The following is a 14,934-nucleotide window of genomic DNA, read 5'->3' on the forward strand; positions in this document are numbered from 1 at the left end:
CTTAAAATAAACTTTTCACTTTAGAACGGTTTTAGAGTTACAGAAAAATTGAGAGAGTTCCCGTATACTCTGGACGCTTTGTTGTTAGCATCTCACACTAGCATGGTGTATTTTTTGTAATTAATGAACCAATATTGATATGTAGTTTGTGATTAAAGTCCATTCCTTATTCAGATATTCTGAGTTTTTACTTAATGTCCTCTTTATGTTCAGAATCCCATCTAGGGTGCCACACTGCATTTAGTAATCATGTTTTCTTAGACATGACTTAGTTACCACAGGTCTCAGACTTTCCTTGTTTTTAATGACCTTGACAGTTTTTAGGATGGCTGGTCAGATATTTTATAGAATGGCCCTTAGTGGGATTCTTTGATGTTTTTGTCATGATGACACTGGAATTATGGGCTTTTGGGAAAAAGACCAAAGAGCTAAGGTTCCATTTTTATCACATAATATTAAGGGTTTATAGTATCAGCATGATTTTCATTGTTGCTGTAACCCTTCCTAGCCTGGCTGAGACAGGATTTTCTACTTCTTCCCCCCTCCCCCCGCCTCTCTACCATAGTCTTTGGAAGGCCGTCAATATGTGTAGCTCACATATAAGGAGTGGGGAATTATGCTTCATCTTTTTGAAGGGAGACCATCTACGAAATTATTTAGAAGTCTAAAGCACAGATTTATCTCTTCTCTCACATTTATTTATTTCTTCAATCATTTATTTATCAGCATGGTCTTATGGATATTTATTTTTTACTTGGGGGTTTTAATCCATTGATGATTCTGTTATTTTGTTTCTCCAAAAGCGTTCTAGCTTTGGCCATTTGGACTTCTTTCCTTTGGCCCCTGCGTCTCTTGCCATGTTCCCCTCATTGTGGATGTTTGTTTAGCACTTCCTTATACGTTCTGTCGCTGCAAGATGGCACAGATTCAGCTTGTCTATTTCTTGCCCAGCCCTAGAGTCATCTCCCAGGAGCCCTGATTCCTTTTATTGAAGAACAGTATTAGCAACCAAGATCTAGGCGTGAGGTGTGCTCATCTTAGTTTTATTTCTTATCTGACACAGTTGCCTAGCGCGTAATAGGCTCTTATTAAATGTGGCTGAACAGCTTTGTGCTTGTGGGCAAGGCAGTTGGTCCTGATGCACCCTGTTGTGGACCCAGCAGTGAACTTGTTGGCTACACAGGAACAGGAGCCATTGATCTTGCATAAATTGAGTTTGAGGTGGTAACAAAACATTTAATTCTAAACGCCCTGAAAACAGAACTAAAGAGAGAAGAAAAGAGAGAGGAAGAAAGGGAAATAGGGGAGGGAAGATGAGGGAGATGATGGGAGATGAGAAGGAGGGAGAGAGAAACGGATCATGGCTTGGGAGGAAAGGGGAAAGGAGTCACTAATCTACTGAGGATGGAGAAGGCAAGAAGGGGATGAGTTCTTGAAAACCAGCATAGAAACTACTATTCATTCTGTTCCTTTTCAGATTACTTTTGTCTAAAAAAGAATCCCAAACTGTACAAAGTACAGTTGGCTGGCTTGCATCTTCAAAGGAGGAAGCCAGAATTTCCTGTGTTCCAGGCAGTGTCGACCCAGACAATCCAGAAAAGAGTCTCTGGGCCTAGAGCAGTGGTCTGCAACCTTTTTGGCACCAGTGACTGGTTTTGTGGAAGGTAACTTTTCCACAGATCAGGGGTGCCAGGGGGTTGGTTTCAGGATGATTCAAGCTCATTACATTTATTGTGCACTTTATTTCTGTTATGATTACATTGTAACATATTATGAAATAATTATGCAACTCACCACGTAGAATCGGGGAGCCCTGAGCTTGTTTTCCTGTGACTAGAGGATCCCATCTGGGGGTGATGGGAGACAGTGACAGATCATCAGGGATTAGATTCTCATAAGGAGCAGCCTGGATCCCTGGCATGCGGAGTTTACAATAGGGCTTGTGCTCCTATGAGAATCTAATGCTGTCCCTGACCTGACAGGAGGCAGAGTTCAGGTGGTAATGCCAGTGATGGAGAGTGGCTGTACATTCAGATGAAGCTTCACATGCTTGCCTGCCACTTACCTCCTGCTGTGTGGCTCAGTTCCTCACAGGCCATGGATGTGTACTGGTCCATGGCCTGGGATTTGGGGACCCCTGGTCTAGAGAGCCAAGCTGAAGCTTGGGGAGGCTATGGAAGCTGTTCTCATTACCAGGGTTTGAAGTTTTGTTACCCAAGTTGCATTGTGACTGGCAGATGGACTGAACATATGGTATTCATATCACTACTGGGAGACTTGACCTCTGACTTCAGTGAAGAGGGTCAGAATAAAGGCACTAAAATAAAGTAGGGGAGCATTTTCAAAGTTTGTCAAAGTGGTATGGGCCCCTTCATCAGACAGTACTCATGATGTTTTTTTCTTTTTTTATCTTGATAACAAAATTGTTGAAGATCAAATGAAATCATGATGTGTAGTTCACAATATAGGCAGCTCATTTGTGTATTGTCATTGTTTCATGACCTATCATATTTTTTATAGTGGAAATTATTTTAACCTTGGAACAGTGGGATGTTAAGATATTAACATGGGACATGTTAATGGGCAGTTGGGTGTCCTTTGTTGTGCGAGGGCATATACCTTTTGATGCTCCTCCAGATTTGTACTTCAGAGGCTAAATTATACTTTTTTCCCTTAAAGGTTAAAAAAGAGCAATTAATGGAGCAGGGTCAGCCTCATTCGCCCTTACCTATTGCTTAGTGTTCTCCTTGCCCAAGAGCTTAATCACTAACATATATGTTGAGAAACTAACATATAAGAAATAAGAGCCCCCTGACCTTTTTTTTTTTTTTTATTACCTTAACCTTTTCTGGAAAGGATTTTGCACTTTGTACAGGAAGCAGAAAGGCTATCTTGCTGTAAGACAGCAAACTTGCGGAAGTGGGCTCTGCCTAAGGAATGTGGGCACACTGCAGACAGCTTGCATGGAGGCCAAGTCTCGCGATGATGTGGTCAGACGTGGTACAGCCCAGCTGTTTGCTTCATTGAGATAGGCTTTTGCCAGTCCACATGATCTCTGAGCGCTGTGTCTGACTGAATCCAAATATCAAACCTGCTGAGACTCACCCATCGTCCAGGGTGTTTGGAGTTAGGTCCTTGCAGAGCACAATATTCAAAGTTACTGGTAAGAAAAGTTACAGATAGACTTAGCTGTTGTTTAAAAAAATGTAGCACACAGTTGTGAAGTGGAATAAAAGATATTTTCCCTTTTTCCCCTATAGACTATGGAATACAGTTAAAAAACAGTTTATGCTGACTGGGCACGGTGACTCATGCCTGTAATCCCAGCACTTTGGGAGGCAGAGGCGGGCGGATCGTGAGGTCAGGAGATCAAGACCATCCTGGCCATGGTGAAACCCTGTCTCTACTAAAAATACAAAAATTAGCCGGGTGTGGTGGCACCTGCCTGTGGTCCTAGCTATTCAGGAGGCTGAGGCGGAAGAATTGCTTGAACCCAGGAGGCAGAGGTTGCAGTGAGCCGAGATTGCACCACTGCACTCCAGCCTGGCGACAGAGCAAGACTCTGTCTCAAAAACAAAACAACAACAACAACAAAAACAGTTTATACTTTATCCTTGGTATACTGATGGACATTCTGTGATTTGTGTTACTTATGTCACTATGAATGCTACTGAGTGAAATGTCATCTTGTCCTCTAAGTACACCTTTGTCTTAGCATAGGGTTCGGAGAGTGTACTCTAGAGTTGGACTTCTTCAGTTCAAATCTCTGTTACACATGTCTAAGCTATGGGAGGCCAGGTTTTTAACCTTCTTAAGCCATAGTTTGTTTTTCTTTTTTCTTTTTTTTTTTTTTTAGCGTTGAACATATAACAATAAAAATTACCTCAAAGAGTTGCTATGAGGATAAAATAATGTATCTTTAGCCCTTCACGAAAAGTTCTTTCCCCTTTGAATTTGAATCTTTTAAACTTGTTGAATGTTATTGCTACCTGCACAGAGCTTTAACTGTGTGTGTTTGTGTTAGAGCGATGGGGGTTGGTAGGGATGACTGATGAAGTGAAAAGAGAAAGAGGTATGGATGCTATACTTTCATTGACCAAAAAGAGTAACTTTATTAAAAATTTACCTTCTGTACAAGCATTTTGTATTGAAACTTCAGAATGAAAGCTTTTATTACAGAAATAATCCAGAATGTATCCTTTAGAGCTTATGTGTTTTAGTTCTTTCCAGCTTCAATAAGACACTCATTTATTTTCAGAATTAGAGTTGCTTTTTTCTGTGTGTAAGTAGAACAGATGTCACACAGCTTGTTTGAGCGAGTTCTATTAGTTTGCAGTTTCTCAAGACCAAAGCAGCAGAGGAGAAATCTTAAATGTTCCTAATACTTTGCGTTGAGCTACATCGCATAGCATTTAGAATGATTTAAGAATGAATGGCAACACAATTAAAACAATCATTGTCATTGGAAGGTATTGGTTGAAAGAACTCAAATTAAATAACATATTACTTGTAAATGATAAAGTTTTAAAACTCATAGAAAGTCAGAGCATGCAAATAAAGTAAGTCCAATACAAAATTATAAAGAACGTTAAGGAATTCAGTGAAATGAAAATGTGATGCATAATTAAAGGGAATTATGAATGAATGAAACAGGAAGTATCTTGTTTCAAAGATAAGATGTTCATACTTTGAAAGTAGAGTTATTGCTTTAAGTGAAAGACAGTGATGGAAATAGAGCATATATTTTAAAATGAACGGTTGCAAATGAATATTAGGTAGGAAAGCTAAAGAACTGTCCCTCTGCTTCCCCAGGTTCTCATCTCTTAAGGTAACTAGGTTGAAACTTTTCTGTTTTTTGTTCTTCTCATAGTCATCTCCCTAACATTGTCTGCCATGTTTGTACCTCTGTATCTAGACTTAAATGGTACCCATTGGTTTCTTGCTTTGAAAGATGGGGACTTAGCTCACTAAAATATCTGTACCCTTTTTCTCTCTTCTTCACAGCTTTAAAAAATAGTTGTAGTATGACTTTTATTTATTGGTTATTTTTAAACACAGTGTCATATATTTAAGACTCTTTTTCTAGGATCAGCTGCTTTATTGACTGCCACACCTTTCCTCCCAAATTGTTTCCTAAGTTATGTCATCTGTACCATTGCTTTTACACTTGGGAATGTTTACAGCATGTACATTTCTTTTGTAACTCTAGTAAATTGTAAAATTTTCCATATTTTAGCTGTAGATTGATTCTAAACATTTTTAAAAAGAATGTTTATATTAGCATGCTTAATACCTTGGAAAATCTTTAGAATATTTGGCTTTGTAGGACTGAAATAGTCATTCTGGACCCTTTGTTTCTTAGCCTCTTCATCTTGTATATGTGTTACTACATAAATACATTCATTTTTGCCAAACACGATGTCTATGACACATTATGTCAGACAATGTATGATTGTAGTTAAAACACACACACACACACACCAAACATTGTTATGTCAACCCGGGGCACCCTGCAAAGGCTCAGGGGTGCTCTGACACTATTCCAGGGTTTGGTAGGGAATGGACTATCTCCAGCAGAGCTGTTCTAATGAGCTGTTGCTGGAGAAGGTTTGAGGTGGTTGACTTTGGCCTGGATTGTCAATTTCAGATTGAGAGAACTTTTACAATAAGAGTTTGGAAGGTTTGAGTGTTCCCCTCTACCCCGGCTCTCTACCCTGACTTCCTCTCTCATTTCGCTTTCCAAGAATTTGAATTTCCCCAGGAACTTCTGGACACCCTGAAGTTTCAGGCATTACTTTGTCATGGGGACAAAGGGTTGAGAGCCTGTGACTTAAAATTCTCAATAACATCTTTCTCTCTTCCATTATTCCTTATGGTTCCATTGGCTAAGTAACTTAGGTCAGAAGATGATTCCATCAGGATGATAATGCTGCATTGCATTTTCCTTGTCTTTTTTCATATATGAAGCTTTCAGGCCTTTTATTTGACATGTATACATCCATGATGTACACAAGGCAGACATTTCATCATGCCATTGTACACAGCCATAAACGGAGCTCACACAGGCTCTAACATCATGCACATATTTCGCCTCTTTTCAATCATTTTCTCTCTAGTCTCAGAGAAGGCCTGGGCTGCTGGGTATGGAGTTAGGGCCCTTTGCTTGGCCCCTCCAGGTTTCTTCCTAATTCCCTTTCTGACTCATCAGTCAGTGTGAAGTATGCGTGGTGCCCTGCAGGGTGTTCCAGTTTTTTGGAACAACAAAAGGAGTAAAGGACAGAGCAGAGACCTTACGTTGGTTCCCAATCCTGCATGAGGTTGAAGTAGTGAGTTCAGAGGGAAGGTGGGAGGGCTCTGTACTGTTTCATATTGTGGACATATACAAAGAGAATGTGGGAGTGCACCCTAACTGAAAATACATTTTAACTATACAGTTGTTTTTAAAGGCTTATGCTTTGGGGGTTACAGTGTTAATACCAGCAAGCTTTGGAATTGTTCCTAGTTTGTGAAATTGATTGCAAAACATGTGACCTTCCTTATCAGCCCCTGATCTCCAGCAACTAGCATCAATGGTTAGGCCCTCATGATATGGCAAAGTAAAACTAATGGTTGCTTTTAGGTCTGTGTGTATGATATCCTCTGTCTTAGTTTCCAGTGTAGAAGTCACAGTATCTTTACTCAGTTGCTCCCTGAAGTTGTTAAATGTGGATCATCTGGATTCTGAATGGAGTTTCTACTCCAAGATGTGATGCGCTGTCTGTAAACAAGAAACCCAGAGTGACACTGATTTTATTTTCTTGTAACTGCTGGTATCAAGTGTGTTTCCAAACTTTTTTTTTTGGGACAGAGTCTCACTCTGTCACCCAGGCTGGAGTGTAGTGGTGTGATCTCAGCTCACTGCAGCCTCCACCTCCTGGGTTCAAGCAATTCCCCTGCCTCAGCCTGCCAAGTAGCTGGGACTGCAGGTGCGTGCCACCATGCGCAGCTAATTTTTGTATTCACCATGTTGGCCAGGATTACAGGCATGAGCCACTGCGTCCGGCCTGTTTCTAAACTTTTGCTAAATAAATATTTACATGTTTTGGCCTTCATTTTTTCTGACTCATGTCAGAGTTTGCATTCCTATAGTTTTAGTGAAAGGAAGAATGTGTAACATTATAGAGGTAAGATGGGCCATAGAAAAAAAATAGTTTCAAAGAGTAGAAATTTAAAGTCTTATGTGCATTAGATTTTATTACCACCTTTCTTAACCATATTGGTAAGAAATTTATTGTTTGATTTAAGTTTATTGTCTAATTTAAGACTTGTATGACTTCATGAATTATGATAGAATGTACTACATTCTGTATTTCTGGTTTTTATTTCCCTGATGGGCCACATGCATAGGTGATATTAAGGGATGTCCCTGTTGATATCACTATGTAAGTGTCCCAAACTACTATAACCCAGCATTGAGTCTCATGAGTTTTTTATCTGTCTGCCAGGATTCATCCTGTTTTTATAACTAGGATTTTTTCCCCTTTTATTTGGTCATCTCTTCTTCTTTTAAGTATGGAATTCTTCTGTTTTTGTTTTAGACCCAATGTCTGTGGATCACGTTATAATGCCTACTGTTGCCCTGGTTGGAAAACCTTACCTGGTGGAAATCAGTGTATTGTCCGTAAGTAAATAACCTGTCATTCTGCATGTCCTTCTTTTGTTTTGTTGGTTGCATGGGGAGCCTTAAAATTTGGCCCTTTGTAACTGTACCAAGAATTTGTTTAAAGTAGAGGCTTTTGGCTTTAAGATTTTTCTACTTTCTCTGAATCCAGGTTGGGAAATAGATCAACTTGGTCAAAACCCTGTGAAAGTTTAGCCACAGGGATTCTTTGCTCCAGGTTGTGTATCATTTACATATGATGGGCCTGGCAATATAGACTATACAATCAGTTTGATAGGAGTTTGAATGAAAGGATATTATTGCTGATTTTCTGATTGTAATTTCTAACTTTGTTGGCCACCCATGAGCCTACCTAAACTGTGTACATTGAATTTGGATGACTGAGGGGCCAAGAGCAGACCTAACTCTTAGACAAAAGGGAAAGGGAGGAGAGAGAGCACCAGAGGAAGATCTGTGGAAAGACTAAGAAAGATCTCAAATGATAACAGAGGTTCCTCTATTGATTTCTGCTGGTGAGGCAAACCTTCAGATTTCTCCAATATCCCACAAATGTTGAGTGACAAATCACATGCCAGACGAGGTGTTATTTAATGGAGACACCAAAGTCAAATTTAGTCATGATATGTGCCTTTCATGAGCTTTCACAGTTGTTGTATCTATGAAATAATGTTCAGTTTTCAGAAAACTCCATTAGTATAATGGGGAAATTTAGAGCTGAAGGGACATTAAAGAATCATTAGTCCACCTTCACACTTGGCTGAGAGTGGTCAGTGGAGAAGAATAGACTATAGTACACAGTGTTTGCTTTGTGAACTGAAAAAGTTAAACTCTCTCAATTCTCGGTTTTGACCAGAAAGCATCTCCTTTATTTGACACATTATGGTTTAAGACCAAAACTGAATCACTAAAAGAGAAATATAATGGTATTTGCATTTTCTCAATGAACTTTACAATAGAACCCTTTCCTAGCCTTCTCTAGAGTTCTCTGATGTCTTCAGGTATTTAAATAAATGTTTGTAGGATCCTTTGAGAGCTTATTTCTTGTCATTTCCAGCCTCTATGCTAATCTCTTTGGATGTTTGCATGCACTTTCTATCAAGTGTACTCTTTTAGCTTCGCACATCACATTTGCACTTGCAAGGTTGTGCAGGAGCTTGAGGAAAGGATCATGCCTATGATGATAAAAAGTAGTGACCAAGTCCTAGGCTGCTGATAAATATAAACCATATGCCATTCAAACTTACTGTTTTGGCCACTAGCAGGGCATTTGGTACCAGCATGATATAAGTCTCTGGGTGGTATGAAAATGTTAATATTTCTCTAAAGGATGAATGGCTTCCTGACTATAGAATCAGTACTCTGACAGTAGATTCCAGCATTCTGCTCTCAGACTGTTGATGTCATTCAGAACAGGATGAAAATTAAACATTTAACATTTGCAATAAAATTGGCTTCAAGAGTAATGATATAATTTTTATATCATTAAATCTGAAAGTCAATATAGTCATGTATTTCTTATGATCACATAAATACGTATAGATGCAGGATTTTTATTTGTTTGTTTGGTTTTGTTTTCGTAGCCTATCCTGGCTTTTGATGGATAGAGTGCTGCAGACTAAGCAAAGAGAAGTTGAGAACCACTATTATTGGATAAATGAGTTGTGGATTTTAAAGCCAGAGTTTATGTAGTTCAATAGACTTGTTTTGAAAATGAGTACACCTACAGCTTAAGGTCATATAAGTCATGATAGCAAAGTTTGTGAGGGACCTGAGAACCCAGGCTTCCTCATTTGAGGATCAGTTTCCTATAACTAATCGTGCTCTGAATCCATGTGCTAACAGACCTCTGGTTTTATTCACAGCCATTTGCCGGCATTCCTGTGGGGATGGATTTTGTTCGAGGCCAAATATGTGCACTTGCCCATCTGGTCAGATAGCTCCTTCCTGTGGCTCCAGATCCAGTGAGTCTAACATGTCATTATATATAATATTATTTTATGTGGTTACACCCCATTTTCTCCTAAATTTGATTTTGGCTTTTCTCTTTCCTGCAATACATTTTTTCACTAGAACATCTGCCTTCTCTGTTCTGCCCAAAATACTTGGAAAGGCTTTCCTTCATCTGGCCTCTCATTTCCCTTCTTTACTCTTTATAGGAAAATTACCTATGGGCCATAGTTACTATGAATAGTATAAAGCTTATGGCCTTTTATGTAGGTATCGCCTTATTCATCTTTGTATCTCCAATGTAAACACCATAAAAGGTGCTCAAAGAAATGGTTGTTTAATGAACATTTTTGGCTCAAGAAATTTAGGCATTCTTCCTTGTGGTACTGAAATCTGAATCTGATTAAAAACTTATTTAAGACTCAAGACCCCTGCTTTACAAGAAGAAAATGTGAGAAGTCGTTATGAAGGTTTCTGGGGTGATTTATAATGAAGCATAAACCTATTTTTCCTTTCAGAATTTTGCCACGTTCTGTGATGCCAGATGAATATCCACAGTTCATTCTTCAGAGCCTTTGTTTGCTTGTTCCACTGTTTTTCTTTTGGGGGTTTGGGCAAGTGAGTCATAATTGGTTGTTTAAAAAGTTGAAGTTTTTGTTTGTATAAACAGCCCCTCAAAACTTTGACCATCCCCATGACAAAAAACTTAGGTCCCCTTTCCATTTCTTTTTATCTGGTGAGAAAATGCACCCCTCCCCCCACCATCGTGTGTTCTATTTTGACAAAGTTTCAAAGAAAAACATTGTGGGATAAATGCGTTCTCTTTTGTTTACTGCAAGTAGAGACTTTAGTGTGTCAAGGTTCATTACCTGTTAAGAGTCCTACCACGTCAGCGCGTTTCAAAGCAAATTAACAGGTTAGGGCGAGTTGTCCTGTGTAGCACTCTTGGTGCCCTCTTGCCTCCCTTGGCTTCATGGATGAACACGGGAGACTCTGCCTGAGAGCTTTGTATACTTTTCTGGCCAGCGAGCATGCCAGGTCTGCATGCAGGGCAAGCTGGAAGTGCTGGGGGTCAGTGGACCTAGAAGCAGCTTTTAACCAACAACAGATGTAGAGTGGTTGGATAAGTGCCTCAGCTTCTTTGCTTCTCGGTTTGTAACGATGAGGCTCACTCTGCACTGTCTCCTGAAGCTCCCTAGTGGGACTGAGCCCGCATCGTTCACAGTGATAATAGATTTGATAATGTACTTTATTAGCTCCCTTCTCTTTTTGTCTCACTTTCCCCTTCTCCTACCAGTGTTTCTGAGAATTAATTTCAGAACAAACTACTCCATTTAAATTATCATCTCAGAATCTGCTTCTGGTGGAGCCCAAAAAATAATAGCCACCTTTTACTAAATACGGCCTGTTAAAATTGGGATAGACACTCCCCTATGGGCTGGGACTCTTGCTTATTGCACTGAATGTAGCATAGTCTTACTTGATCTCAGTTTGGCTTCGAATGTGCGTCTTCCAAGTAACAGCAGGTTCATTCTCCATAGCAAGGGCCCCTGAACTGGAGGAATAGAATGAGGCAGAGAAGCCAGCCGGCAGCACATCTGGGAACATGTTGGGCATCCTCTTCTCTATAAGGGTGGCTTCCGGGCTGCCACTGAGGCCTAAGCATCTCAGGCTTGGAAAAAAAAATGCAGTAATAAAGTTGGGAATAGACCCCATCTCTCAGATTGGTCCTGAACCAACTAACAACACTGTACTCTTCTGGGGGCAGAAATATAGCCAGATGGTAAAACTGGGTATGAAGCTGAGAAGGTCTTCAATGATAGTGTGACTGATAATGACTTATCTATTGAGTAGGAATCATGAGATGTGGAGACAGGATGTTAACAAGACCAGAGGGAAAAGCCAGGGGCCTGGCAGAATCCAAGCTAACTGTGGGGTGTGAGGAGTATAGGAGTAAGGTCCCGAGGCCGGATTTAGTCAGGAGACTAAAATCCAAGACTGTGGGTGGTGCTTTCTGAGGATGTTTCAGTCATATCTGTGGTACCTGGACATTGGACAAAGTCCCCAGGTAGCTTGTGGATGAGGGTAGTGTAAGGAGGAGGTTCTGGTTTCACCAGGATCTTTGGGGGTATTTGAAATCTTTAAAATTGTTGGCTTTGTCTAAACGATGTGCAGAATTAAAGACAGCAGAATATTAAGGGTAGCTAGGGACGATCAGAATTCATTTCTCTTTTGGAGTGATGTTCTAGGGAAGAGCTGTGCCATTCCATGGAACATCCTGATCACTTCGCCAACTTCCCTGCTAGGAGAAGGACAATTCTACTCAGTGAAATGTTTGCATTCACTTCAAGTGGTTCTACCAGAAAGGGTCATTTTAGATCACTGCACCAATTTTTCCTATGAAAAATTTTATACTAATTATGTGATAGGGATCAAGGGGGTCTGGGAAAGTGGTGGGACTTCAGAAAGTCTTAATTTTCCCACTTAAATATGAACAGAATGGAAGGAGTGTTGTTCTTTCAGGTGGTTTTTGACTTGAGGGTCATGTAACTCTGAGAATAGAAAATGATCTCTTAGTGACCTGAATGAGAGATTGCATTTCCAGAAGGTTCAAAGTAACTGCCAGTGATTCTCTTGGACAACAGGAAGTTGTGACTTCCCTCAGTGCTGGTGGAACTCGTGACATTCGTCATTCAGCACCAAAAGCATGATTAGCTAGACAAGGTCAAAACAGTAGTTTTTCTAGACTTTAATTCCAGCCCTCTTTAGGACTGTTCTTTGCTGTGTCAGTCTCTGTGGTTAGAAATGGAATTTGAGCAATCCTAATTGTAATATAGAGCTATTATGGTTTACTGATACATGAATTTACTCATTCTTCTTATATGTATATATACACACACAGATATATATTAGCTTGTAACACTGGGATTAATAAACTCTATAACTTGACATATATATTAGTTAGTTTGGGCTGCTATAATAAAATACTATAGACTGGGTAATTTATAAACAATAAAAATGTATTTTTTAGCAGTTCTAGAGGCTGGGAAGTCCGAGATCAAGAGGCCAGCAGATTGCCTGCCTGGTGAAGGCCTGTTCCTCCCAGATGGTGCCTTCTGTGTGTCCTCACATGGTGGAAGGGGCAAACAGGTCTCCCAGGCCTTTTTTTATAAGGCTACTAATCCTTTCATGAGGGCTGTCCCTGCATGACTTAATCACCTCCCCAAAGGCCTCACTGCTCCATACTCTCCCATTAGGGACTAAGTTTCAACATATGAATTTTGTGGCAACAAAAACATTTAGACAATAGCATATGTACATATATGTTCATATATGTACGCGTATGCATAATAAGCACATCTTTTTTATGTGCTTATTGCCATCGGTGTATCTTCTTCAGTGAAAAGTCTCTTCACGTCTTTTGTCCAGATTCTTAGTTTTAAGTAAATATTGTTTTTGAGATGGGGTATCACTCTGTCACCTAGGTTGGAGTACAGCAGCGTGATCTTGGCTCACCGCAACCTCTGCCTTCCAGGCTCAATGGATCCTCCCACTTCAGCCTCCTGAGTAGCTGAGACTACAGGGGTGCACCGCCATACCCCACTAAGTTTTTTATATTTTTGGTCGAGACAGGGTTTTGCCATGTTGCCCAGACTGATCTCGAACTCCTGAGTTCAAGCAATCCTCATGCCTTGGCCTCTCAAAGTGTTGGGAATATAGGCAAGAGCCACCACGCCTGGCCTCTTTGTCCAGATACTAACTGAATTGTTTATTATTTCATCACTGAGTTTTGAGAAATCTTTATATACTCGAAATACTAGCTCTTTGTCAGATATGTGATTTGTAGGCATTTTATCACACTCTATAGCTTGCTTTTTAATATTTTTAATGGGATCTTTCATAGAGCAGATGTTTTCAAATTTAAGTCTAATTTATCAACTCTCCCTTGATTGGATCATGCTTTCATTGTCAAGTCTAGGAATGCTTTGTTTACTCCTAGATTCTGAAGATTTTCTCCAACTTTTTTCTAATAGTTTCATAGTTTTATTTACTGATTTTTTGAGACAGGGTCTTGCTCTGTTGCCCAGGATGGGTAGACAGATTTCTCCCACCTTATCCTTTTTTGTTTTAGCTATTCTAGTTCCTTTCTGTAAAAACTGTAGATGAATCTTGTCTACATTTACAAACCTTTTAGGATTTTGATAGAAATTGGATAGATATATAGGTGTCAAACCTATATATCAACTTGAGGCCCCTTATACTTGGATCAAACCCCTTATACTTGGAGCACATTTTCTCATTTAATTTACTTCAATTCATTGAGAGTTTGGGGCATTTATACTCCAACACTAATCTGAGCTCTAAGGGTATAAGAAGGCCAGCAGAACAATTTTGGACCAGTGTGTCAGCAAGTTTGAGGGAGCGTGGTGTAACCAAATCCTGAAAGTTGGGGGACGTTCAGAGGAAGGGAAGGTAGTACTATAGCTAGTCTGGATGAAGTCCTCCTTCAGAAAGCTTTTCTGCGAAGTGTGGGATTTATATGAACTGGGAGGAGAGGCATGCATGGAATCTACTCAGACTTGTCCTTGGAAATGGTTGAATTCTTTGCTTCCTAGTCTGCCCTTTATGGAAGCACCTTTATCACTGCTGTCATTTAACTTGGAGCTTTTCCAGCTTGGCTAGATTTTTTTTGAGAATTTTAGTGAAGTTTCCCTTCCAAGCTGTGGGTCGTTAGGCATCCCCAGACATCTGTTTACTTAAGGGAAATGCCATTGCTGTTATCTCTCTAAATGAACATTGTTTTTGTCCTGCAGTGACTCTGATTGTCACTGTGGACTGTTGTCTCAGGTGTCGAGTCCAGAAGTTAGTCTAGCTGTTTAATTTGTCTGTCTATGCTTTTCCTAGTGCCTAAATTAAAATCACATGTTCACCATACAAATGCTTATGTGCAAATTGCTCTCAGTGTTCTTTCTGCCAGTTGTGCCTGCCAAGATGATGGCAGGTCTTTAGAATCATTCCAAACCTAATGCATCCCAAAGAAAATCATTACCTGAGGTATTTGGATCCAAATGCCAGCCCTGCCTCTCTCTCATTCACATTGTTCTCTTCTGATGAATCATTTAAGAGCTAATCTGTACTGGGCTGTAATCTAAAGAAAATTCTTATGTTCTTCCTGGCCAATGCTATCAAATGAAAGACGTTCAGGAACTCACTGTTGAATGACTAAAATGACGCACTGACGTCTGATATGAACACAAAATTAATTTGGGATCTTTTATGGGTATGGGAAAGTGGCAACATTTTCTGTTAGCTCTGGGATATTGAGC

At 39.9% G+C, this 14,934-nt stretch overlaps 1 protein-coding gene across 4 annotated transcripts in view; it reads left to right on the top strand.

Annotated features, from left to right (window-relative positions):
• FBN1 (fibrillin 1) overlaps nucleotides 1–14,934 on the top strand; it is a 237,267-nt gene that overhangs the window by 31,363 nt on the left and 190,970 nt on the right. For all 4 annotated transcript variants that reach the window (XR_004274880.1, XM_032297522.1, XM_032297523.1 and 1 more), the window contains exons 3-4: nucleotides 7,578–7,660; nucleotides 9,523–9,621. Coding sequence is in view for 3 of the 4 variants with exons in the window: in XM_032297522.1 (XP_032153413.1) it covers nucleotides 7,578–7,660; nucleotides 9,523–9,621 (182 nt within the window). In the remaining variant the exon portion in view is untranslated. The remainder of the gene's footprint in view (nucleotides 1–7,577; nucleotides 7,661–9,522; nucleotides 9,622–14,934) is intronic.

This window comes from Sapajus apella, unplaced genomic scaffold (genome assembly GCF_009761245.1).
Source record: "Sapajus apella isolate SASKATOON/1434 unplaced genomic scaffold, GSC_monkey_1.0 scaffold37, whole genome shotgun sequence".
NCBI classification, from domain to species: Eukaryota; Metazoa; Chordata; class Mammalia; order Primates; family Cebidae; genus Sapajus; species Sapajus apella.